This window comes from Salvelinus sp. IW2-2015, linkage group LG16 (genome assembly GCF_002910315.2).
Source record: "Salvelinus sp. IW2-2015 linkage group LG16, ASM291031v2, whole genome shotgun sequence".
In the NCBI taxonomy this organism is placed as follows: Eukaryota; Metazoa; Chordata; class Actinopteri; order Salmoniformes; family Salmonidae; genus Salvelinus; species Salvelinus sp. IW2-2015.
In genome coordinates, this window is record NC_036856.1 from 39,344,669 (window position 1) to 39,371,980 (window position 27,312).

General features: G+C 42.5%; 1 protein-coding gene across 3 annotated transcripts in view; it reads right to left on the reverse strand.

Moving 5' to 3' along the window:
* The window catches only part of ivns1abpa (influenza virus NS1A binding protein a), a 43,436-nt gene that overhangs the window by 9,676 nt on the left and 6,448 nt on the right, over window positions 1–27,312 (reverse strand). The window contains exons 1-7 of one of the 3 annotated variants that reach the window (XM_024003673.2): window positions 23,438–23,628; window positions 8,563–8,850; window positions 8,113–8,251; window positions 5,171–5,340; window positions 4,906–4,981; window positions 4,628–4,801; window positions 7–132 (exon numbers count right to left, since the gene is read on the reverse strand). In XM_024003673.2, coding sequence (XP_023859441.1) covers window positions 7–132; window positions 4,628–4,801; window positions 4,906–4,981; window positions 5,171–5,340; window positions 8,113–8,223 — 657 coding nt within the window. In that variant the 5' untranslated portion in view covers window positions 8,224–8,251; window positions 8,563–8,850; window positions 23,438–23,628. Of the gene's footprint in view, window positions 1–6; window positions 133–4,627; window positions 4,802–4,905; window positions 4,982–5,170; window positions 5,341–8,112; window positions 8,252–8,562; window positions 8,851–9,032; window positions 9,117–23,437; window positions 23,629–27,312 lie in introns of those variants that run through there. The other 2 variants (XM_024003675.2, XM_024003674.1) reach the window with 2 other exon arrangements.

Here is a 27,312-nt window from a genome sequence, read left to right on the forward strand (position 1 = left end):
ACTGACCTCCTCCATCAGTCTATCCAGTTGACCTCCGTTCTCCCACAGACTGCGCTGGACCCAGTTGAGCACCTTGTTGTAGAGCTTGCCGTTGCTGGGCAGGCTCAGGCTGTCTTCCAGCATTACTTCTAACTGTAGACAAACACAAGAGGAGAACAGTCAAAAATAGGTTTGAAAAGGCCATCTAGGATCAACCATGGCTAGGGTGTGCTTCGTTCATAACACAAATCACAAGACACGGAATCATTATTGAACCATCATAGTCCAGCCGGTACAAAAAAAGGTTGTGTTTCACCTCAAACTAGAGACCAATTAAAACCAGTAACTGGGAATTCCAAAGTACATTCTGCAGCACCGAAGGTAATACACTAACTAGGGTTGTGACAGTCATGGAATTTCCAAAGACTGTTATTGGCCAGACAAATGACAGCAGTCACCGCAATAACTGTTTTTGTTGTTTAAGACGCACATTCTCTCCTCTCCTCCTGGCTGCATGTGCGCCATAGAAATAGAATAGATAGAACGGGAATCCCCATTCAAGTCAATGATGGCATAATGGGTGGACTGGCGCCCATTGCAATTGTACCCATAGGAGCAAAGCAGGAAGTAAAAGCAAAAAGTGTACCCATCAATCTGTGCTGTCATTTGGTGATTCAACTCAACTGACATTACAAAAATAACATCATTTGAATGAACATTCTACATTACCATGGAAATTATTGCATCACAATATCAGGCAGCCATTGTGAGTGTAACCATGAGTTTACCAGTCAAATTGGTAGGGTTAGAGGTTCCAAGCCTGTTTTATTAATTATATTTCTATGTGTGTTGCTGCAGCAGGGAGGAGGTGTTGCCTAGGGAACCGGGGACTCGTTTGCTACAACACCTTGCTTGTTACGTTTATTTTATTTTCATGGCTGTCTTCATCCATAACCGCTGGTTACACAGTCATTGTGCCAGCCCTAATAATAATGCAACTAACTGTATTTATCCCTGAGTAACAAGCTGGGTTAAACCCACATTAACCGATGCTCCATCACAGTTAATCTAAATTAACGCATTTTGAGCCAGGATCAAATACTGTTTCTGTGTAAAAGCAAAAATGGGAGCTAATGATTTAGATACAAACGTCCACCAAGACATTAAATAATTGTACATATTGGGTGAGATTCAGAGGAGGAACAGCTAACAATTTCTACTAAGATTATTTATCCATGTTTGTCCTCCAACGGTCAATAGAGCAATCAGTTGATGACTCCTCGGCAAGATAAAGACCAGTATAACTACTGCAGCAAGGCTGTTCAATAGAGCTGGGACGATAAACCCAAAATGATGCAAGTAGATTTTGTCATTGGTGGGTAAGAAGGTCTATTTCTCTAGCCACGTTGGCAGTTGGTCACACAGAGCGTTTGGGAAAAGTTTTTTAATCCAAAGGCCACATGTAGAAGTTAGTGGAACTGATAAGAAAGGCTACTAAAGTCTGACTTGTCCTCGTGTTTCTTGGCCAATTATATTGTTTTGTTCACAGCCTAACGTTAGGTTGTTGTCAATGTTAGATTGAGTTTGCTGCAACTGTCTGCTGCTGGGAAGACATCAGTCAGAGTTTTTTCATCACAGACAAGGGAGTGCCCAAGTTACCACGGTAACGGCCAGTCCCTTAAAGCGGCCGCTGAACATTCGTCTCAACTAATGATTGTGCTTGACTGAGCATGGATCACTCCTAAAAAACGTTTATTTCTTATAATTAAAACACTCAAATATTCTGTTCTTCTCGATGTATTTGTGTGCTTCTACATTTCTACTTAAGAGCACATCATGTACTCCTTGTAAAACATGTCAGTGCAGAGCTCTGAACTATATTAATAAATTAGCTGTATCAGTCAGCCTTTTGTGGCAGGGCAGGAACTTGATTCTTCATGTTCATTTGTAGAACTCCATCTGTTTTTACTATCGGGCCTAAATGATCTTCTTACTAGTAATACATACAGTAATTTATATTTAATTACTTCTTACTAGTAATACATACAGTAATTTATATTTAATTACTTATTACTAGTAATACATACAGTAATTTAGAAAAACAGAAAGCATGCTCATCGTTTGTTTTTATGGTCTCAAAAAAAAAATTGGCGGTAAAAAATCTGAGTGGCTGGTAGATTTTTTTATTTTTTATTATCTACCTGCCACAGTGGCTGGTGGACCAAAAAGTTAATTTCCCACCCTGCCGACATTACCTTCCTCTTACCGAAGCATTTTGTGTACGTAGGTAATTTTGCTACACAACGTTCCTGTAGAACGTTCTAAAACCATTATTTGGTCGACAGTAACAGCCAATGCATTATGTTGATTCCTGCTATGAAAGTATCTGCCTGTCTCCGTTTCCCTGTCTGCTGCTGTGTGAGCGATCCACTCTCACCTCCCTCTCCCCACTGTGCACACGGAAGAGGGAGAGATGCATTCTGAGAAGAGATGCATTCTGATTGAGGGAAAAATTGTTTAACAGCTTTCTGTGAGTATATAATTTATTTCTCACCTCTTAATATTGAGTTCATGGCACCACCTTACATCCGGAGTAGGCGGTAGTATGGTTTTTATTAGAATATGGTTTTGATTAGAGGTCGACCGGCTTGGCCGATTAATTAGGGCCGATTACCTTGCACTCCACGAGGAGAATGCGTGGCAGGCTGACCACCTGTTACGCGAGTGCAGCAAGGAGCCATGGTAAATTGCTAGCTAGCATTAAACTTATCTTATAAAAAACAATCTTAACATAATCACTAGTTAACTACACATGGTTGATGATATTACTAGTTTATCTAGCTTGTCCTGCATTGCATATAATCAACGCGGTGCCTGTTAATTTATTATCGAATCACATCCTACTTCGCCATCCTACTTCACCAAACGGGTGATGATTTAACAAGCGCATTCGTGAAAAAAGCACTGTCGTTGCACCAATGTACCTAACCATAAACATCAATGCCTTTCTTAAAATCAATACACAAGTATATTTTTAAAAAACCTGCATATTTAGTTAATATTGCCTGCTAACATTAATTTATATTAACTAGGGAAATTGTGTCACTTCTCTTGCGTTCTGTGCAAGCAGAGTCAGGGTATATGCAGCAGTTTGGGCTGCCTGGCTCGTTGCGAACTGTGTGAAGACCATTTCTTCCTAACAAAGACCGTAATTAATTTGCCAGAATTTTACATAATTATGACATAACATTGAAGGTTGTGCAATGTAACAGCAATATTTAGACTTAGGGATGCCACCAGTTAGATAAAATATGGAACGGTTCCGTATTTCACTGAAAGAATAAACGTTTTGTTTTCGAAATTATAGTTTCCGGATTTGACCATATTAATGACCTAAGGCTCGTATTTCTGTGTGTTTATTATATTATAATTAAGTCTATGATTTGACATAGCAGTCTGACTGAGCGGTGGTAGGCAGCAGCAGGCTCGTAAGCATTCATTCAAATAGCACTTTCCTGCTTTTGCCAGCAGCTCTTCGCTGTGCTTCAAGCATTGCGCGGTTTATGACTTCAAGCCTATCAACTCCCGAGATTAGGCTGGCAATACTATAGTACCTATAATAACATCCAATAGTCAAAGGTATATGAAATACAAATGGTATAGAGAGAAATAGTTCCTATAATAACTACAACCTAAAACGTCTTAACTGGGAATATTGAAGACTCATGTTTAAAGGAACCACCAGCGTTCATATGTTCTCATGTTCTGAGCAAGGAACTTAAACGTTAGCTTTTTTTTTTACATGGCACATATTGCACTTTTACTTTCTTCTCCAACACTGTGTTTTTGCATTATTTAAACCAAATTGAACATGTTTCATTATTTATTTGAGACTAAATTGATTTTATTCATGTATTATATTAAGTTAAAATAAAACCGTTAATTCAGTATTGTTGTAATTGTCATTATTACAAATATATATAAAAATCGGCCGATTAATCGGTATCGGATTTTTTTTTGTCCTCCAATAATCGGTATCGGTGTTGAAAAATCCTAATCGGTCGACCTCTAGTTTCGATAGGTCCGCGGAGCAGAGTGCGTGATTAGCAGTGAATAGGCCTACATCAAGTAGCCTACGTGTAGCGCTGGAAAGTTTGCTTCTTGACATTAGCCAAAATGTACTGATAGATATGCAAAAAGATGTCGTAAAATACTGTGAAGAGCCCCCCCCCCCCCAAAAAAAAAAACACCCAGCTCAACCCAGCATCATAATATATCTTCTCATATTCATTTTAGGAGGCTTTGCCATGTAAGAATCTAAAGAAAGTACAACTGCATAAATCTCACTACTCTAAAGTCCAAGTTAAAAAGCTAAAATATGGTGCTTAGAGGAGTTCCTCAAGACCTACGAAGTTAGCTACTGTACAGGCTTTTCCTGTGCTTTCTCAACCAAGTCCTCAGGGCCCACCAGTGCTTCCATATACTTGATGTATCCCAACACCAGCACACCTGGTTTCTAATTAATAGCAGATTGCTGATTAGTTGACTAGTTTCAGGTTCCTGGAGTTAGAATGCATCACATACTGTACATGGACCGACAGGTGGACCCTGTAGACTGGGTTAAGAAAGTTTGCTGGGGACGGCTCACCTTGAGGCGGGGCAGTTTGAGGAAGTCCTCCTGCTCTGAGACCTCCAGCAGGTGTTCCTGGATGTAGGCGTCGATCTTGGCCAGCATGCGGCCATCTCCCATGCAGCTTGCAAAGTTACGGAAGGAGATGGCGGTCTGGGAATCCATCTTAGACAGCAGGTAGTCGCCACAGATCTGACCAATCAGAGAGGAGAGAAGTGTGAAACTCTGACCATTGGGACTGCATTAAAAACGTACAATATGGAGTAGCAGTAGTTGAAACAAGAGAAAGATCCTACCTGCTTGACCCGTTCCATCTTGAGCCTTTTGGCTGCAGAATAGACCTCCTTAACCAATGCCTTATCTGCCTTCAACCTGTCAGACAGCACACAACCATTAGTCAGTCAGACAGGTGAGGAGCATAGTGAAAGGTCTCCTGGGTCAGCAGAGCGGTGAAGGTCCTGGAAATTCTTAACAAAGCCTAGGACTCTGCTCATTGCACAATGTGTATTAGAAGATGTATACTCACTGGGCAGTGTAGGGGTCAGAGGTCATGGTACTTACTGGGCAGTGTAGGCGTAGTTGAGCAGGATCTCCACAGCCTCTGGGTCCAGGTCTTCGAAGGTGACGTGGGACACGCCGTGAGCCTCAATGTCGCTGTTGAAGATCTCAAACAGGTAGGGGCTACAGCAGGCCAGCACAGCACGGTGGGCCATCAACTCATGACCACACACCTACAGAGGACAAAAGGTCAGGGGTCAAACTATACAGATCCTTCTTTAGAGGTTATATCAATCAAACAGAAACACATTTGAAAAAGAGAAAGTGTGAGTGTCAGGGAGACAGTGGATTTGAAGAGAGAGATGAGTGTGGGGATTAGGGTTTGGCGATGTAGTCCTATCGTGATTATGTACCCGTAAAACATTGTGATATATGACGCTACCGCCCCTATTGCCCCTATGCAACTGGGCGAAAGATAATGTTGTTGAAAGCCCGGGCAGAGGCTAAGTGCAGGCAGTGTCAAATATTTTGTCATGTTATTTTCTGGTAGAGGAACAGAACAGGTTTGTGTGTATCTGTCTGGCGTGCACATGACAGAGCAGTGACTGTCTGAGGAAAAGACTGTCTTAACGTAGTGAGCTGGGTTATAGGACTACATCATGATGGAACAGGCTGTGCGTTACGCAGTGACTAGGTTTAGGACTACATCATGATGGAAACGGCTGTCTTACCACGTAGTGAGCTGGGTTATAGGACTACATCAGTGATGGAACAGCTGTCTTACGGTAGTGAGCTAGGTTATAGGACTACATCATGGATGGAACAGGCTGTCTTACCGTAGTGAGCTGGTTATAGGACTACATCATGATGGAACAGGCTGTCTTACCGTAGTGAGCTAGGTTATAGGACTACATCATGATGGAACGGCTGTCTACCGTAGTGAGCTAGGGATAGGACTACATCATGATGGAACAGGCTGTCTTACCGTAGTGAGCTAGGTTATAGGACTACATCATGATGGAACAGGCTGTCTTACCATAGTGAGCTAGGTTATAGGACTACATCATGATGGAACAGTGACTGTCTGGTGAGGAATAATATTGTTTGTTCTATCCATCATAAAGCTGTGATTGAGAATAGCCTATGCTATAGACTTTCTCTCTTGTTATTTTTTAAAGCCACAAAACTTCGACAACACCTTTGTCTAGAATATTTGGGAAATAAGCGAATGTTCATAACTTTAATTTGTCTAAAAGCTTTTATGATCGGCCATTAGGAGCCCAGGCTATTGGCCATTTGGTTTTCAACCTTGCATTGAGGGATTTTACCAGCCCGCATGGGTCCTTTTCTTCTTAATAAGTTTAAACTTGTCATTAGATTGGAACGCCGTAACATTAATTGTTTGACCGGGAAAAAGCCATGCTTAAAATGATGAAGGGTAACCTTCCGTCATATTCATAGCCTATCGAATGCAGAGAAGGGAATATAGGCTACGTTTTTTTTTTAAACGGCGACACAAGATAGTTAAAGAGTGTCCGTTATAAAAAATGTAATACATGGTTTAAGCTATAGCCTAATGCCCATGCATAGAACAGAGTGAGGGAAACAATGTTTTCTGCCCTAGTGGGGACAAATCAAGACAGAGACAGATGGGGCAGGAAATGGTGGAAAGGTCCAGTCAAAGAGGATGACTGACATGAGTAGTCAGAAGAGAGAATAACTTCATAACTAGCAGAACACACACACACTGGAAACGTGATGTACTTGTAAAGAATATTGTTTAAAACAATGTCTCAAAATTTACAAAATCAAAAAGGGTACTTTTGATATATTCATATTTTTATGTTAAATAAACTAATGTGGATTTTTTTCTCTTCAAAATCTGGACATACTCCATATGTTAGAGCACACTGTAAGGAGTGTAATGACTCCAACATGTTGTCTGCATCATATACGCTTCATCACAACATCAATGTGTTCAATAGAAAAAGGGTCTCTACAGTGCATGGTCAATAGCAATCAGCGAATACTTATTCATCGACAAAAGCGGCGCCTTAATCATTTGGACTCTCTTTTTCTAATTAACATATTAAGAAAATAAATAAACCTTGTAGTAGTATATAGACGCTAATTACCTATACAATGCTGATAATAGCACTCTTGTTCGATTACAGAGTAATCGTCAAATAGGCTTCTCATACAGCTACACTAGTACATTTCTCAGAAATGGTTGGTGATACAAATGTAAAATGCATTATAAAACATCCTTCCTCTAATTAAGTTTCTATGTGAGAATTTCCAGAACCATCTGAGATACCAGAAATATTTGTGGGCCTTCTGGAGTGGAATTGCCCCCAATAAGAGCCACAAATAAGAGCAAGAGAAGGATTGAGAGAGAGAGGATGGTAATGTAACCCGATCGCTCGCTCCTGAAGAAAAGTACATCATCATTATGACATCAACAGGAACAGGATAGTAAATATTGAACTCCTGTCCAATGAGATTTGATCTTAATTATTCTTCTGAATTGTCATTGTTTCTTTTTACACATCATACTAGCTTGACTGACAGGGAAATATCTAGCTTTGAGGATGGTGGATTAACCTATAGGATCAAACATGTGATGGCTTTAGGACACAACTGGTTTTGCCTTTAAGAAGGAGTACAAGTTGTCAAAAGCTCTAATCTAGAAAAACACCTCTGGCTTTGTATGTCTCATCCTCCCACTCCCCTTCACACTCCTCCTCCCCCTCTCCCCCACACTCCTCCTCTTCTTCACACTCCCTCTCTCCTTCTTCACACTCCCCCTCTCCTCTCCTTCACACTTCCACTCCCCTCTCTTCACCCCCCCCCTCCTTCACTCCCACCTCATGTCACAGGTGCTCTGATTATGATTTGTATTTTTATCCTTTATTTAACCAGAAAGTCACATTGACATTTAGATCTCCTTTTCATGTGAGCCTTGGCCATGGAGGACGAAAAGACAGAGAGAGATCTTCACGTACCTGGAGTCGCACGTCACAGAACTGTCCGCTCTTTCTCAGGGCGTTCATTTTGGCCACAGTGGAATCCAGGAAAGTCTCATCTTCAAAGATCAGGTAACCGTTGGAAATCATGTTCACTGCTTAATGTTGGGGGCAGAGCCTGACGGGTGAGGGACGGAGGAGGAGGGGAGGACGACATCTACATTTAGTTTTTTTGTGACCAACTTTTTTTATTTCGTTTTGTCATTTTCTTTTCCCCTAAAGTATGCCTCCCACCCCTTCCCATCCCACCCATCAATCAACCGGAGTCTCCCCTTACACCCTCCCCGCCCAACGACCAACGACCAACGATGCTGGCATTGTTCATAAAAACTTGTTTAATTAATTCATGATCACAATGAGGATTTGGATTAGGCACATGTGCATTGTGTGTGTGTAATCTGCCTCATGCATTAGTAATAATTGCCTTACCTAATACAGAATGACGTAACTCCGGGGAGTGTTACTGGTACCAGTAAACCAACAGGGGACGATGGGAGAGAAGACAAAGGCAAAGTAGACAGAGACCACAAGGGAACCCAAGTCTTCTCTACCAGCGGAGGAGGAGGGGGTGGGGGCAATGCCAGTCGTCCAGAGGGGTGTGAGCCGGGGGGAGCCGCACCGATGCAAACTATCAGGCTTGAAGCGACTGTAATCAAGTCCTCAGGATCCCGTTGGCTATAGAGTCAAACTTTTTCTGTGTTGGTCGTGCATTATAACCTGGAGGAGAGAGAGGGACAAGAGGAGAGAGAGTAGGGACAAGAGAGGAGAGAGAGGAGGGATAAGAGAGGACAGAGAATACATTTGTCAACTAGATTATCACAAAACAGCAGTGTACACAGAGAGAGATAGAGAGATAGGATAGCAACCACTGGTTTGAAATTAAACTAAAATTAAATTACTTAAATTCAAAAATAAAGTATGATCAGAGCATGAAGGTCTGAAGTCGAGCCACGTGTTGAAACCGGCCTCATGGCATCTCCACTAGGCAGATTGACCCTCTGCAGTCAAGCAGCACACTGACAGTCCAGTCACTAAAATAGTCCCTCCCTCCCCTTTCCCACTCCTTCAGTGTCCCTCTCTCAAGTCTTTTCCAGGCATGTGGCCTTTTGTAGTAAGGCCTGCCCCTCAGATCCCTGCCCTGCCCACTCCACCGTGCCAACCAGCCCAGCCACCAGCTCCTAATCAGTCTCAAACTAGCCCTCTTCCAAGCATACCCCAATGTCTTAAGACATGTCTTGACCCTGTTACAGCTCTCACCTAGCTGGCACGCCTTTGGATCCACAAACTCCCACCGCAGGACCCTCACCAATCAAAATCCATCATTAAGGCCACACCCACAAGACCACAACCCAAACCATTAACTGTCCTCCATTTCATGCAGGGTCTAAAATTAACTTTTGGGTCCACCAGCAACTCAGATTTTTTTACCAGACAAAATATTTTTCGGCCATAATTACATAAAACAACAAACAGATGAGCATGCTTTGTAATGTTTCGAAAACAAGAAATGTATTAGTAAGAAGTAATGTGGTATATTGCTACATTTCATTTAATTTTTTTGTGACCTGAATCTTCTAATCAAAATATCAGAGAAAAACATTTTCAGCTGCCCCTTTAAGGGTGGGAGGTTACCGTGGTAACCGGGCCACTGGAGCCCTGTCACTGTGTGTGAGATTTGGCATCTGACTATGGCCTGTCACTATCAGTTGAAGCAGCAGACCCAAACTAACGTTGAAACACAACAGAGCTTGTGAACAAAAACAAATGTGCATAGCCAAGAAGCACGAGGACAATGTCTCACTTTGTTGACTTTTGAGTAAATTAGACCAATTTTAATGCCTGTTTACAGCGCCTCCAAAATGAAATCCATCAGCACTTCATTCATTGCGCACAGCTCCTCACCAGGCAGCGCTTCTGCGCCAGGTGGGATATAAGATTCCTATTTCTTTGTGCGATTAGCAGCCATGAAACAAAACAGCAGAAATACTTTGACGACAACATACTGTAGCACTCTTCTAACCTTAACTCGCATATTGTAATTCGCAAATATAATGCTCTGACTGTAGAGCCCTGCCAAGTGACCACCCGCCAATGTGGCTGGTGAAATAGACATCTACACGCATTTGTCGGGTGTTCATGCCTTTGCATTACAACAGCTATGCTATTGGGTGGACTGGAGACATACAGCTGAGTCGGACTACCAAGCCCTACGTGAACACGGCTATGTTATTCCACCTCTCAGTATGAATTAAATCAAGGGTTTCCCAAACTCGGTCCTGGGTGTCCTAGGCAACAACTCACAGGAATGCTAAGGGTTTTATCACAGTGGAGACATGGAGGGAGAGGGAGCGTAGAAGCTGCTACATATTGAAACCACACACAACAGCAGGAGAAGGGAGAACGAGTTCTAGAGTACCCGAAAAGGAAGTCAAAACTCCCATCTTTACCCAGAGATCACTTTTTTTCTTTAAATACTGTAAAACTATTTGGTGGAATGTGCATTGTGGCTGCCCGAAGGGGCAAGTGAAATGTTATCTTTAAAACAACGTTAAATTTGCTCTAGTTGTCCATCTGCCGGGCACAAAACAAACAAACAAGCCAAGCATCACACCCTCAATTGCGTTCCGACCGCTCCCTACACACACGCGCGTGCGCTGAGTGCACACTCAAGCTACATTCCTTGCCAAATGACAACAGTTTTATCACAAACTCAACATGGTGTGCCCCAAATTGAGCCCCGTTTCAAACGATCACTCTTGGAGTACACTAGAGACGCGCATCACTTCCAACTGGCAAAAAAAAAAATTGGGGGGAAAAAATATTATGTTCTATTTTATTCTGTTATATTACATCATGTTTTTTTTTTACAATAAAATAGGTGTCTTGGCTGTGATAAGGGCTCTGGAAATCAGCGTCAGCGTCTTGTCTGCTAAATGACCAAAACAAGGCTATGCAGCCATAGGCTTCTACAAGCAAGTGCCACTGCTGAGTTCACTGTCTTTTTAAAGATTGTGTTCCACGATAAAATATAACCAGGCGATATTATGATTTCAATAAATTAATCTCCAATGGCACTTGCTTTTTTATTGACTGAATATTCACTGAGTGTACAAAACGTTAGGAACACCCCCTTTTGCCACCAGAACAGCCCCAATTCGTCAGGGCATGGACTCTACAAGGTGTCGAAAGCGTTCCACTGGGATGCTGGCCCATGTTGACCCCAATGCTTCCCACAATTGTGTCAACTTCGCTGGATGTCCTTTGGGTGGTGGACCATTCTTGATACACAGGAAACTGTTGAGTGTGAAAACCCAGCAGTGTTGCAGTTCTTGACACAAGCAAAATCGGTACGCCTGGCACCTACTACCATATCCCGTTCAAAGGCACACAAATCTTTTCTCTTGCCCATTCACCCTCTGAATGGCACACATACACAATCCATGTCTCAAGTCTTAAAAATACTTCTTTATCTGGTCTCCTCCCCTTCATTAACACTTACTGAAGTGGATTTAACAAGTGACATCAGTAAGGGATCACAGCTTTCACCTGGATTCACCTGGTCAGTCTGTGTCATAGAAAGAGTCCCTAATGTTTTCTACACTCAGTGTATTTGGGTCAATTTAGCTATTAGGATCTGTTATCTGTAATGGTAATGATACATTTGTCATTGTTGTGCACAGTTGGCACAGGCCTAAAGAGAAATGTGTTCGAAAAATACAAATCATGTGAGTACTCGGAACAGTAAAAAAAAAAAGTCAAAATTACCATATTAGGAAGAACCAGTCACCATTTCAGGGAATCTGGATATGTGTGGGGTATGTGAGATTCATTAGGCAACATGGAACTGCACTTTCTATTTTAATGGAGTGCATGCAATGTTACAGCCAACCTCACTGCAATGTTACAGCCAACCTCACTGCAATGTTACAGCCAACCTCACTGCAATGTTACAGCCAACCTAACTGCAAAATGTTACAGCCAACCTCACTGTAATGTTACAAGCCAACCTAACTGTAATGTTACAGCCAACCTAACTACAATGTTACAGCCAACCTAACTGCAATGTTACAGCCAACCTCACTGCAATGTTACAGCCAACCTAACTGTAATGTTATACCAACCTCACTGTAATGTTACAGCCAACCTAACTGCAATTTACAGCCAACCTAACTGCATGTTACAGCCAACCTAACTGCAATGTTACAGCCAACCGAACTGCAATGTTACAGCCAACCTAACTGTAATGTTACAGCCAACCTCACTGCAATGTTATAGCCAACCTAACTGTAATGTTACAGCCAACCTCACTGCAATGTTACAGCCAACCTAACTGTAATGTTACAGCCAACCTAACTGCAATGTTACAGCCAACCTAACTGCAATGTTACAGCCAACCTAACTGCAATGTTACAGCCAACCTAACTGCAATGTTACAGCCAACCTAACTACAATGTTACAGCCAACCTAACTGCTAATGTTACAGCCAACCTCACTGCAATGTTACAGCCAACCTAACTGCAATGTTACAGCCAACCTAACTGCAATGTTACAGCCAACCGAACTGCTGTCACTGGTGCTGACAACTATGGTGCTCAACAAGTCGCGTTGAGTGTTGTGTGTCTGACTGTCCACCTCTTCAGGAACCACCACTTCACTCTTAAAACCGCCATTAAGACCATGTGTGAAAGACTTTTCTGAAGCCTTTTCTTTTGGCCTCAGCTGGTTGTGTGTGTGAGACTTTCCTCCTCCCCAGGAACCACCACTTCAGTACAACAGCAGACAACAGTTGTATGTGACACCAGTTATCAGTGAAGATGCACCATTGATTCCCACTATTATGGCAGACTGAAGAAAAGCTTTAAAAACCTCTGGGTCGACATCGGCGGTGTAGCCACAAGCCAGCCATGGCCATTTGAGTCGATAGGTCTTAAAACGATCACACTCGGGGGAATGGAATACTTCCTTTATGTTAAACATAAAGGCCTTATTCTGCGCTTCTCTGCTCTGGCTAGACGGATGCAGCCGAGCTGAGGTCCCAGGATCTAATCTTAACCCTGAGATTTATAGAAGTAGCCAGTCAGCCTTGTGGTGAATCCTATCCGACTCTCCTATCACACTGGGCCTTCATTCAACAAAGCCGCTTTTGAGTGTAACTAAACCGTAGGGCAAAAAAAAACAGGCTTAATCTGTTGGTTTCTTGGCAACAGAGCACAGGGAGGTAAATGATAGATGATCGTACTGGGAAGACCTGGTTGGATCAGCTTTAAGACCCGTGTCTGCCTGTGGCTGTGTGGTCCACTTGGTTAGCTGCTTACCAGCAGTATCTGCTATCGCTTGCCTAGGGCCCTATAAAACGAGGACGGAATCACAGAATTCAGACATTAAAACGGAATTCAACAATATTCCAAAATGGAAATCAACAAAATGTATTGAACTTTATTAGAACATTCATTAAAAAGGCACAGTACAGGAAAAAGCATGATTGTTCTGTGTTTTATGTATATTTCAACACTATGAGGATGGAATAATACTGTGAAATTGATCATGCCCTTTTCGTGTAAGAGTTTTTTTTTTAAAGACCACCTGAAATTTCTGCCTGTTTTGGAGATAAAAACAGCTGCATTGAACCTTTAATTTACCCAAGATTATCAGAAGACATGAACAAAACACATCAGTGATTCATATTTTCCTTGAACTTTCCGAGGAGGCAACGAACGGCACTAGAATGCCCTGTCTGTGTGGTGTTCACGTTTGTCTACTACTTTGTGTAGCCATTAGCGGTGATGCTAATGCAATGACAACCATCTTCTGATCTTCTGAAAGGCTTTCCCGAAAACCTTCTCAATGAAATGCTGACTACAAAGTAGCCTATGTCTACCTGGCAGAATGATATCATGATTATTTACATCAATCCAGTGGCCATTTGTTTTGCAAAGTCTGCAATCAAATGAGCGCTACAGAAACATCGCTAACCAAACCAATTCTGGCTGGCGTGCACTTGAATTAAAGAGTAACTACCCCAGACCTCAAAAGTGGTCTCCTAGTGTGGTTTAAGAATTGTTGTAGACTTAGAACATCTAACTTTGTGTTTTTCCTATTAAAAAATGTGGTAATTGAGAGTGAAAAACAAACTAGGAAAAACTGAAACCTGGAAAAACAAAACTGGAGAAAACTGAATTTGGGGAAGAACTAAATGGAATCTGGTAAAATAAACAGATTTTATGATGGCGTGTTAGGGCTACTAAGAAGGACCTTCCTCTTCCTGAAGCATTATGCGTATGTCGGTACGTTCCTGTAGATCGTTCTAAAACCATTATTTGGTCAACAGTAACAGCCTATGATTTTTATGTTGATTCCTGCTATGAAAGTATCTGCCTGTCTCCGTTTCCCTGTCTGCTGCTGTGTGAGCGATCCACTCTCACTCCCTCGCCCCACTGTGTGCACAGAGGTGGGAGAGATGCATTCCGAGAAAAAAAAATACAGTTGTTTTCAAAGCAACTACTATTGTTCTAGTTACAGAGAGGGGAGTCACAGCTTTCTGTGAGTATACAGTTGAAGTCGGAAGTTTACATACACCTTAGTCAAATACATTTCAACTCAGTTTTTCACAATTCCTGACAAATTCCCTGTCTTAGGTCAGTTAGGATCACCACATTATTTTAAGAATGTGAAATGTCAGAATAATAGTAGAGTGATTTATTTCAGCTTTTATTTCTTTCATCACATTCCCAGTGGGTCAGAAGTTTACATACACTCAATTAGTATTTGGTAGCATTGCCTTTAAATTGTTTAACTTGGGTCAAACATGTTGGGTAGCCTTCCACAAGCTTCCCACAATAAGTTGGGTGAATTTTGGCGCATTCCTCCTAACAGAGCTGGTGTAACTGAGTCAGGTTTGTAGGCCTCCTTGCTCGAACACACTTTTTCAGTTCTGCCCACAAATGTTCTATAAAATTGAGGTCAGGATTTTGTGATGGCCACTCCAATACCTTGACTTCGTTGTCCTTAAGCCATTTTTCCACAAATTTGGAAGAATGCTTGGGGTCATTGTCCATTTAGAAGACCCATTTGCAACCAAGCTTTATCTTCCTGACTGATGTCTTGAGATGTTGCTTCAATATATCTACATAATTTTCCATCCTCATGATGCCATCTATTTTGTGAAGTGCACCAGTCCCTCCTGCAGCAAAGCACCCCCACAACATGATGCTGCCAACCCAGTGCTTCACGGTTGGGATGGTGTTCTTTGGCTAGCGAGCCTCCCCCTTTTTCCTCCAAACATAACGATGGTCATTATGGCCAAACAGTTCTATTTTTGTTTCATCAGACCAGAGGACATTTCTCCAAAAAGTACAATCTTTGTCCCCATGTTGCAAACCGTAGTCTGGCTGTTTTATGGCGGTTTTGGAGCAGTGGCTTCTTCCTCGCTGAACGGCCTTTCAGGTTATGTCGATATAGGACTCGTTTTACTGTGGATATAGATACTTTTGTACCTGTTTCCTACAGAATCTTCACTTGTTCTGGGATTGATTTGCACTTTTCGCACCAAAGTACGTTCATCTCTAGGAGACAGAACGCGTCTCCTTCCTGAGCGGTATGACGGCTGCGTGGTCCCATGGTGTTTATACTTGCGTACTATTGTTTGTACAGATGAACGCGGTACCTTCAGGCGTTTGGAAATTGCTCCCAAGGATGAACCAGACTTGTGGAGGTCTACAATTTTTTTCTGAGGTCTTGGGTGATTTATTTTGATTTTCCCATGATGTCAAGCAAAGAGGCACTGAGTTTGGAGGTAGGCCTTGAAATAGATCCACAAGAACACCTCCAATTGACTCAAATTATGCCAATTAGCCCATCAGAAGCTTCTAAAGCCATGACATCATTTTCTGAAATTTTCCAAGTTGTTTAAAAGGCACAGTAAACTTAGTGTATGTAAACTTCTGAACCACTGGAATTGTGATACAGTGAATTATAAGTGAAATAATCTGTCTGTAAACAATTGGTGTAAAAATTACTTGTGTCATGCACAAAGTAGATGTCCTAAGCGACTTGCCAAAACTATAGTTTGTTAACAAGAAATTTGTGGAGTGGTTGAAAAACTAGTTTTAATGACTCCAACCTAAGTGTATGTAAACTTCCGACTTCAACTGTATAATGCATTTCTCACTTCTTAATATATAATATAGCACAAAGGTCAATATGCATTCCCTGGATATGTTAGCTGAAATGGCTTACAGTTTTAATCATAGGCTACCATCTCTGTGGCCTTACTTGGCACTGAAAAAATATATAATGTGTCTCGAACGTTGTCGCCAGGCCTCGAATTTCCCGCCATGGCCGTCGATGCCTCCTAGTGTGGCCTTAATGCCCCCTAAAAAAAATCCATGCCGTGCAGTCAAATTGACCGCTGTGCCTATGGGCTGAATATAATAATTATAATTCCCTTCCCCCCGGATGCCAGTCGCCCTGCTCCGAAGCACCTCTCACTCACATCTCTCTCAGATATCTCAATTCTCAAGGGCATCGCAGCTCTGAAGTAGGCTACTAGGGAAGACCGACACATCAGGGATGCAACGATGCGCGTCCTTCTTATCAAATTCCGAGGTGCACATTGACGATGTTAGGAGAACTGTCCACATTTACCTTTCGTCAGCCAACAAGACGTGTAACGAACAGCAAAAGCACTAGCCTATGTCTATCTCATCAACAATTTAAATCAATTTTAAAATAAGTCTGTAACATAACAAAATATGGAAAAAGTCAAGGGGTTTGAATACTTTCAGAATGCACTGTATGTGAAAATGGTTCTGTTTTGTGGTAAAAGAGAGAAGATGAGGATTTCCAATGACATCATCGGTGTGCATCATGTGACTTCAACCAAATCTGAGTAGGTATTGCCTACTAATTGGTCGATGATGTCATTGGAAACACTCATCTTCCTTTACATATTTTTTTTTACTACTGTTTTGTAGATACGTGCAATTTTCACATATGTTGATGTTGGAGTGGTGCTTGCATGTCAGGAGTACAGGACGAGGAAGAAAAGTAACTATGAAAAATGCATTGCATTGCTGTGGAAAAGAACAGCATGTCACATGACTTACACCAGACTGAGGCACAGCCTACATCTGGTGCATTGCATTGCTGTGGAAAATAACAGCATGTCACATGACTTACACCAGACTGAGGCACGGTCCAGAACATCTGGTATGTTTTTTTAACCTGGTGTGTCTCCCACCCACTCTCAGTGTGTGTGTGTGTTAGGATGGTGGATGTGCCATAGCTTGCATGCAGAATGAAGTGACAAGAGTGAGCCAGACTGGTTATAAAATGGAATGTGTGTGTAACTGTATGTGTGTATGTCCGTGTCTGAGCATGTTAGCAATAGTTGAATCAAGGGTCTGTTTGTACACCAGTTTACAGTATGTACAGTGTGTGTGGTAGGTCAGTGAGGGCACAGCCCCCCGTCTGTACAGATCTGGGTTGGTCGGCCCACTAACAGTTGTGCAACATCTGCCAGGAGACCCCTGAATGCCCCAACAGCCTCTCTGCTCCTTTCCTGTCCCCTCCCCTTTATTCTCTCCTACTCTCTTCTCTCCATTCACTCCCCCGCCCTCTGACTCCTCCCTATCCCCTGCCTGCCTCATTCTCCTAAATCACTCTCCTCTTTCTCACCCTATACCTCTCTTCCCCACCTCGCTCTCTGCTCCTTCCACAGCTCTCCACCTTTCTCAATCACAGGGACACGGGATTTTCAGTCCTAATTAAAAGCATCACTCCCCGGATTCCGATAATCATTCTGAACAGGGGGGGGGGGGGACATATAGACACACCAACTAATTCAAGGGTTTTTCTTTATTTTTACCATTTTATACATTGTATAATAATAGTGAAGACATCAAAACTATGAAATAACAGATATGGAATCACGTAGTAACCCAAAAAAGTGTTAAACAAATCAAAATACATTTTACATGTAAGATTCTTCAAAGTAGCCACCCTTTGCCTTGATGACAGCTTTGCACACTCTTGGCATTCTCTCAACCAGCTTCATGAGGTAGTCACCTGGAATGAACAGGTGGGCCTTGTTAAAAGTTAATTTGTGGAATTTCTTTCCTTCTTAATGCGTTTGAGCCAGTCAGTTGTGTTGTGACAAGGAAGGGGTGGTATACAGGAGATAGCCCTAGCCCTATTTGGTAAGAGACCAAGTTCACATTATGGCAAGAACAGCTCAAATAAGCAAGAGAAAAGACAGTCCATCACGAAGTTCAGTCAATCCGGAACATTTCAAGAACTTTTAAAGTTTCTTCAAGTGCAGTCGCAAAACCCATCAAGTGCTATGATGAAACTGGCTCTCATGAGGACTGCCACAGGAAAGAAAGACCCAGAGTTCCATCTGCTGCAGAGGATAAGTTCATTAGAGTTACCAGCCTTAGAAATTGCTACCCAAATAAATGCTTCACAGACTCGAAATAACCGACACATCTCAACATCAACTGTTCAGAGGAGACTGCATGAATCAGGCCTTCATGGTCGAATTGCTGCAAAGAAACCACTACTAAAGGACATCAATAACAAGAAGAGACTTGCTTGGGCCAAGAAACACGAGCAATGGACATTAGACCGGTGGACATCTGTCCTTTGGTCTGATGAGTCCAAATCTGAGATTTTTGGTTCCAACCGCCGTGTCTTTGTGAGACGCAGATTAGGTGAACGGATGATCTCCGCGTATGTGGTTCCCACCGTGAAGTATGGAGGAGGTGTGATGGTGGTTTGCTGGTGACACTGTCTGTGATTTATTTAGAATGCAAGGCACACTTAACCAGCATGGCTACCACAGCATTCTGCCAACCCATCTGGATTGCTCTTAGTGGGAGTATAATTTGTTCTTCCACAGGACAATGACCCAACACACCTCCAGGCTATGTAAGAGCTATTTGACCAAGAAGGAGAGCGATGGAGTGCTGCATCAGATGACCTGACCTCCACAATCACCTGCCCTCAACCCAATTGAGATGGTTTGGGATGAGTTGGACCGCAGAGTGAAGGAAAAGCAGCCAACAAGTGCTCAGCATATGTGGGAGCTCCTTCCAAGACTTTTGGAAAAGCATTCCAGGTGAAGCTGGTTGAGAGAATGCCAAGAGTGTGCAAAGCTGTCAAGGCAAAGGGTGGCTACATTGAAGAATCTCAAATGTAAAATATACTTAATTTGTTTAACACTTTTTTGGTTACCACATGATTCCATATGTGTAATTTCATAGTTTTGATTTCTTCACTATTATTCTAAAATTTAGAAAATAGTATAAATAAAGAAAACCCCTTGAATGTGTAGGTGTGTCCAAACTTTTGACTGGTACTGTATAAAGTCTTCATAAAGCACAATGCGTTATAGACCACAAACATTCAGCATGCCAACCCTGTTAGTCTGGCTACATTTCAGGGGTTGATTATATGTGAATGATAAGCAAAATTAGCTAACCCTGTTCCTTCCCTTCAGACATCTGTTTTAACCTTTAAGATCAGGTGGCCAGGAGTAGAATACAGATCAATCTTCTGGCCAGCTGGCTCTATACATTAGTGTTGGTTGGGCACGGAGGCTGAACGATAAACTCAACCGCCATGCGCCTGCTAGAGACTAGAGGAAATATACATTAATAAGAGTAGATACTGGTAAGCCCTTTCACATGAACTAGACTGTTCGTTTTGGGAAATCAGAGCAGTCAAGGGGACGACTTGATCACACCAGGCCGAATCTTTGGGACGACAAGGAGGGTGTTGAAAAGCAAGACCGACTGGGAGACGAGAAATGAAGCGACAGTAAGATTGAGGTACAGACAGACAGGCTGGTAGAGAAACAGGCAGGGGAGAAAGAAAAAGATACTACCACAGAGGGTTACTATTTTTCTAAACGTTTTTTTCTCTCGGTTTCCATCTGACTGTTTAATCACAATGGTGCAGAAAACAGACAACAATTAGAAGTCCCCAGAATGCTAAAGCCAGGCCACAGTGGAACATAATGACATCCCGAGCAGTGGGCTAGTATGGCATATTGCCACGCCCACGTTTTCACATTGTAGTATTTCCACCCATTATATAAATTACAAATACAGCAAGCTAAGCGGGGTGTAAAAATCACAATCATCGAGGTTTTATTTTCACAGAAACCAGAGCATTGGATATCATGAAGATACTTAGACCACCTATTGCGATGTGAGGTGCTAGAGAGACTGGAGTATCTATAAGGCCAGGCAACACACCCTCATAGGGGAAAAAATGGCCCTGAAAATTATATCACAATAACGTTTTACCAGTTGAATGTAGACACAAAAACACAACTTTTTTGTATTACAATAGTTTTGATATATTTTATAAAAAATATGCAAATTAGGTGATATCATTAAATATGCACATATTTGCATATCACGTAAATCCATTTTTCTGGACACTGGATGAAGTCAGTCTAAATATTTTGGTTTCATTTTGTTAAGATACTCCAAGACCGGACTTGTCCACAGCAGATTGCAGATAAATACTTTTTTCTTTTTTCTATCTGTAAAATACTAAAGATATGTACGTAAAATGCATTTTAGTTTTTTATACAACATATCAACAATTCCCTCTGAGCAAGTCTGGAGAACATATCTAAGAAATGGCAGTTAAAGACAACTACACTGAATGTAGAATAATGCCCATTTAGACCCAATCACCATCTTTAAAGTAAGTTACTAAATATAGTCCACTTTTGTAACACTATAAAATCGGCTTTTAAATGTGTAATTTTATGTAATGAGCTTTGAAATTATTGATGTATGTTCATTTTAAAGTGGTTAAAATGACAGTAGTATGATAAACTAAACAAAATATAAATTTTCATCAAGTTTGACATTTTTATAGGTGCTTTTTGGAAATACTCAATAATGGACCAAAATACCAACAAATCAAAAAATTGATAGGTAAACGCACAAATTTATTTTCAGTCTGTTGCATTAAAGGAAAATTCCACCCAAAACAACTCATTCCTTTAATTTACAGTGTTACATAACACTAATATGTGAGAACAATATTTTTTGTGAACAAATGTTTCATTTTGGCATTATAATAAGGTTGGTAACAACATGGAAAATCGTTGTGGAAATCTGTTGCAGCTCAAGTCGAATACAAAATCTACAATGCAATGCTCTCTTTAGTCTGGCTAGCTAGCAAACATAGCTACACACAATAATACCAAAGACAATAGTAGCATGTCAAGTAGGTAGTTAGCTGTAAAATCGCCTAAAACCTCGCTATCAATCTAGGAATCTACAATCTCACCATGTTCAACCTGTAGATCGATGTGCCTCAGGGTGGAGTCTAACATTCGCAACCTCAGACATACTTTTGAGGAGATGGGAAACGGTGTCCATTTTACGTCAATGGGCCACGCGGTGCATTCTGGGCGATTATGGGACAAGGAGCGCTCTCCAAAACCCCAACATTTGCAGGAATTTCGTCAACAAGAAGTACATCACATTTCTATGACGCAAGATAAATAACTTGCTATCTGTAATATCGTATAGCTTTTGAAATTGTGACATTACGTACTTTAGAGGAAAACAGGCAATTTTCTCCACATATACAACGACTTTGAGAAGGGATTGCGTGACTGTTAGCTTAGCAACCGTGTGAAGAAGCATGACATCGTGAACACGATTGGTCGACACTCTGCTGGGTGTTGCGTTATACGTTCCTTCATTCACTGGATTTCTATCTCCTTTCTATAATATCTCTGGCAACTGCACCATGCAATGCACCCTGGCCTAGAGGCAGACAAATGTTCTAGACCCTCCGTTAAATTACACATTTCTCGGGGTAGGAATACCACAAAAATATGAGCACTGGCTCATTCGAGAGGAGACATTCTCCTGGAGTTATGACATCAGCCAGTATTTAAATCTGACATGATTTTTAAACGTTTTTGCCATATAAAAGTCGTTTTCCTATTAACTTCCAGTGTAGTGAGAGCGACTTTATCACAGTGCTACGTCATACCGGCCGGATTTCTGCTTGCTTGAACCACAATAACTCAGATACACAATAAAACATGAAATGACCCAGGGAATCGATAGAACATCACTCAGAGATGCACAAAAACAATATACCATTCAAAATGGGTGAACCTTCCCTTTAAATAATGCCAAGAGTAACACGGAATAAAATAGTGGTACAATGTATCAATCTCGAAAGGGTAAAAGGACAAATTGTACCCATGTGTTTCCACGCGGCTGCCAACACAGTCGGTGGGCAGTCCCAGAGAGCGTAACAACCGCCCCTCTGATATGATAGGTCCATTCTGAAGCAGCTCTATTGGCTGGCTCAACCTGTCTGTCGCTGAGCCTAGTCTGGGGGCGCGCAGAACGTACATTGACGCATGCTTGCATCATATTGTGCCCGCCATAGAGAGAGAGAGAGCAGACCACAGCCCCCGGCATTATGACTAGCCTTTGTCTTTGTCTACCTACCGGTCCCCTACTATCCGAATGTAGGTCAGTGGAGCCAAAATCTCACCAGCTTGACTTTACACTACTAACTACGCACACACAAAGAAATGAACACGAGGCGATTACTGTGTATTACAAAAGAGGAAAACGGAACGATACTAGTTCACATTAGCTCTTTTGTGGTAGGTCTGCCTGCCCCCCCCATCCCTTGTGCCAGCCAGTGAGAACATGTCCGGACAAGCGAATTCACAAATCAATATGTACAGATTGTCTTTCTTGCATAAACCTACCAAAAATTGGTATGCGATGCAGCATAATATCAACTGATTTGTTTCTGATAAATTGTCATTGCACTAACCGCTGTGTTGCCAACGACACGCTCGTGTCCATCCGTTCCGCGTTCTCCCGCTATAAGGCGGGAAGATGCAATGTAACAACAATGTAACAACCATCGCCGATTCAAGTTAAAACATCGACAGTTCAGTAAAGACTCTATTCTAGCTCTAGAACAACGACCTCAACGAGGTCAGCGTATAAAACCAAGCAAACCACCTCGTTTGGTCAAGTTAAAATGTTTGCATATAAACTAACCCTTTTCCTAACCGTAACCCAATTATCATAACCTGCTAGGTTAATTCGCCTAACCTGCTGCGTAAATCCTAACCTGCTATAAAAAGTCAAATCTGACGTTCATTTTACAAAAGCTGGATCCCTGTTAGCCATGACCACGTCGTTTGCAACCATTTCCTCCAGTAGTCTACGTACAGAACACGATGTAGCCTACAATGACAATCCGCTAGCTATATTTTGCAAAAATAAAAGCTTACCTGGGGCTTTTGACAGCAGATGGTGATAGACATATTTAATGTAAATTCAGAGTTGTCTGTGTGGGTACAGCGAATACGATGCAGTTGGCACGGTTCAGTTTTCTGTCAGGTCCCTCTCGCTCTGTCCCTCTCGCTCTCCAACGTGACTGAAGCTCAGACAAGTTGAATGAATAGTGTCTGGGTTGCTCTAGCGCGTTCAAAAAGACACTGGCAAGTGCCACCCTGCCGGTGACGTAGCAACGTCTAGGCCAGCCTGCGGGAAAGTACGTACAACCAGGCGGGGCGGCAAGTAGTTGTGTAATGAATAGATGTCTAAAACAGGCCTATATTTCTCCAACTTCTTCTGTATCTGCTGGAAAGTATAATTTAATGTAATAATTTTACTTTAGACTTTGATTAAGTCATAGGACATACTGCTAGTGATTTGATAGCAGGCCTATTGTTTGCCTTATAAATCAGACTATTATACCAATTATTGGTATACAGTACTATCAAACAAAGCACTGCAAAAACGTGGAAAGCTTACTTACAAGCCAGATTGTTGAATAAGAATACATTTGAACTTACTCTACGGGTTTGTATGTGCGGTAGGTTCTTCAGCTGGTCAGATTTTAGACAAAATATGCACAGGGAAGTATTATTTACCCACTTTTTAGAGCGCTGGTAACGTTACTGCCGTTTAAAGTTCTATCACCTGGGACATGCGCAAAACCATGTAAACGCCTGCATGACATCGGTAAGTATGCATGCATTGCGTGCAAGTACTTCTGTGCTTAGGTCATGAGCAATTATCTTGATTTTCACACACGGAGACCAACGTTTTGAAGTTGGTTTAACAATACTGTGGATATTTTGTCTCAAATTTAGACCAGCTGAAGGACCAACCAGACAGACAATCAGCAGAGTAAGTTCAAGTCTATTTTGATTCAACATTCGTGACAGACAAGGGTCGTAAAAAAAATGTTTTCAATGTAAATGTGTTACAGTATCGCCACAAATCGGGACTAGCCTACTGTATACTGCCTACTGTATACTGCCTACCGATGGTGATTAGTCTTGTATACAGACTAGATATAGGCTAGAGCCGCTAGGCCTACCGATATTCTGCCTGAGCCCGACTCTCCTATGAGTGAACCTTGTTGTTCCTCTCCTGATGAGGCCTCATGAGATGCTAGGAGATCCTGTCCCTGAGAGCCGCTATCCCCTACAGACATCATCATCAGGGAGGAAGGCATACCTTCAGATAGATCCCTGCATGGTTGCTAAGACCTTATACTAGTCTACTGTACTCTACAGTGATTAGATCAGATTAAGGGATCACAAACTGTAGCCGCATGAGTCTCATGCTAATTAGCCTGTGTTCTGTAACCTGGCTCCTCCCGCCCACTGATTCAGTGACAGTAATGGCACAATAGAGTTGAGCCAAAGCCCTACTGTAGAAGAGATCTGCCTGTCCTTTGTATGTAAGACCAGAGGGCTAACCTAACAACCAAGCCCAGGGGGGTAGTCAACACACAGATCAAATTTGTCAAAACAGTGGTGTATGGTGTCTGGGTGGGATGAATCAAGGGATCGTGGCAAAACAGAACAGTGGTGTATGGTGTCTGGGTGGGATGAATCAAGGATCGTGGCAAAACAGAACAGTGGTGTATGGTGTCTGGGTGGGATGAATCAAGGGATCGTGGCAAAACAGAACAGTGGTGGTTGGTGTCTGGGTGGGATGAATCAAGGATCGTGGCAAAACAGAACAGTGGTGTATGGTGTCTGGGTGGGATGAATCAAGGGATCGTGGCAAAACAGAACAGTGGTGTATGGTGTCTGGGTGGGATGAATCAAGGGATCGTGGCAAAACAGAACAGTGGTGGTATGGTGTCTGGGTGGGATGATTAAGGGATCGTGGCTAAAAACAGAACAGTGGTGGTTGGTGTCTGGGTGGGATGAATCAAGGGATCGTGGCAAAACAGAACAGTGGTGGTTGGTGCAGGCTGGTATTTAGGCATGGAGACATAGTCATTGTCACGCTGGCTGTTACCAACGTAGGGAGATGTCACATTTCTGGCTGAGTGAGAGCCTATAGTGTATTAAAACAGGATGTTATTCCGGACTCAGCCAATGTGTTTGATTTGGTCATGCTCTTTACAGAGGCTTTGAAATGGAGGACCTGTTGCTTGGCAGTCTGCTCAGCATTCTCTGTTTATCGCTGACAAACAATGTCCGCCTGCATCAGATTTCACCTAGTTCCTTACCCTTTTGTGTGTATGCATAATGTCCTTAATTTGGTAGGGCGGGACACACTTGACATTTAGAAGACAGAAGACCCAAACTCATCGTCAAATCAAATCAAAGTTTATTTGTCACGTGCGCCGAATACAACAGGTGTAGTAGACCTTACAGTGAAATGCTTACTTACCAACAGTGCAAAAAAGGTATTAGGTGAACAATAGGTAAGTAAAGAAATATAAACTACAGTAAAAAGACAGTGAAAAATAACAGTAGCTACATACAGTAGCGAGGCTATAACAGCAGCGAGGCTACATACAGGCACCGGTTAGTCGGGCTGATTGAGGTAGTATGTACATGTAGATATGGTTAAAGTGACTATGTATATATGATAAACAGAGAGTAGCAGTAGCGTAAAAGAGGGGTTGGCGGGTGGTGGGTCACCCAATGCAAATAGTCCGGGTAGCCATTTGATTACCTGTTCAGGAGTCTTATGGCTTGGGGGTCAAAACTGTTGAGAAGCCTTTTTGTCCTAGACTTGGCACTCCGGTACCGCTTGCCATGCGGTAGTAGAGAGAACAGTCTATGACTGGGGTGGCTGTGGTCTTTGACAATTTTTAGGGCCTTCCACTGACACCCTGCCTGGTGTAGAGGTCCTGGATGGCAGGCAGCTTAGCCCCAGTGATGTAACCCCTGTAGTGCCTTGCGGTCGGAGGCCGAGCAATTGCCGTACCAGGCAGTGATGTAACCAGTCAGGATGCTCTCGATGTTGCAGCTGTAGAACCTTTTGAGGATCTCAGGACCCATGCCAAATCTTTTTAGTTTCCTGAGGGGGAATAGGCTTTGTCGTGCCCTCTTCACGACTGTCTTGGTGTGTTTGGACCATTCTAGTTTGTTGGTGATGTGGACACCAAGGAACTTGAAGCTCTCTACCTGCTCCACTACAGCCCCGTCGATGACAATGGGGGCATGCTCGGTCCTTCTTTTCTTGTAGTCCACAATCATCTCCTTAGTCTTGGTTACGTTGAGGGATATGTTATTATACTGGCCCCACCCGGCCAGGTCTCTGACCTCCTCCCTATAGGCTGTCTCGTCGTTATCAGTGATCAGGCCTACCACTGTTGTGTTGTCTGCAAACTTAATGATGGTGTTGGTGTCATGCCTGGCCATGCAGTCGTGGGTGAACAGGAAGTACAGGAGGGGACTGAGCACGCACCCCCGAGGGGCTCCAGTGTTGAGGATCAGCGTGGCAGATGTGTTGCTACCTACCCTCACCACCTGGGGGCAGCCTGTCAAGAAGTCCAGGATCCAGTTGCAGAGGGAGGTGTTTAGTCCCAGGATCCTTCGCTTAGTGAGGAGCTTTGTGGGCACTATGGTGTTGAACGCTGAGCTGTAGTCAATGAATAGCATTCTCACGTAGGTGTTCCTTTTGTCCAGGTGGGAAAGGGTAGTGTGGAGTGCAATAGAGATTGCATCATCTGTGGATCTGTTTGGGCGGTATGCAAATTGGAGTGGGTTTAGGGTTTCTGGGATAATGGTGTTGATGTGAGCCATTCCCAGCCTTTCAAAGCACTTCATGGCTACGGACGTGAGTGCTACGGGTCTGTAGTCATTTAGGCAGGTTGCCTTCATGTTCTTGGGCACAGGGACTATGA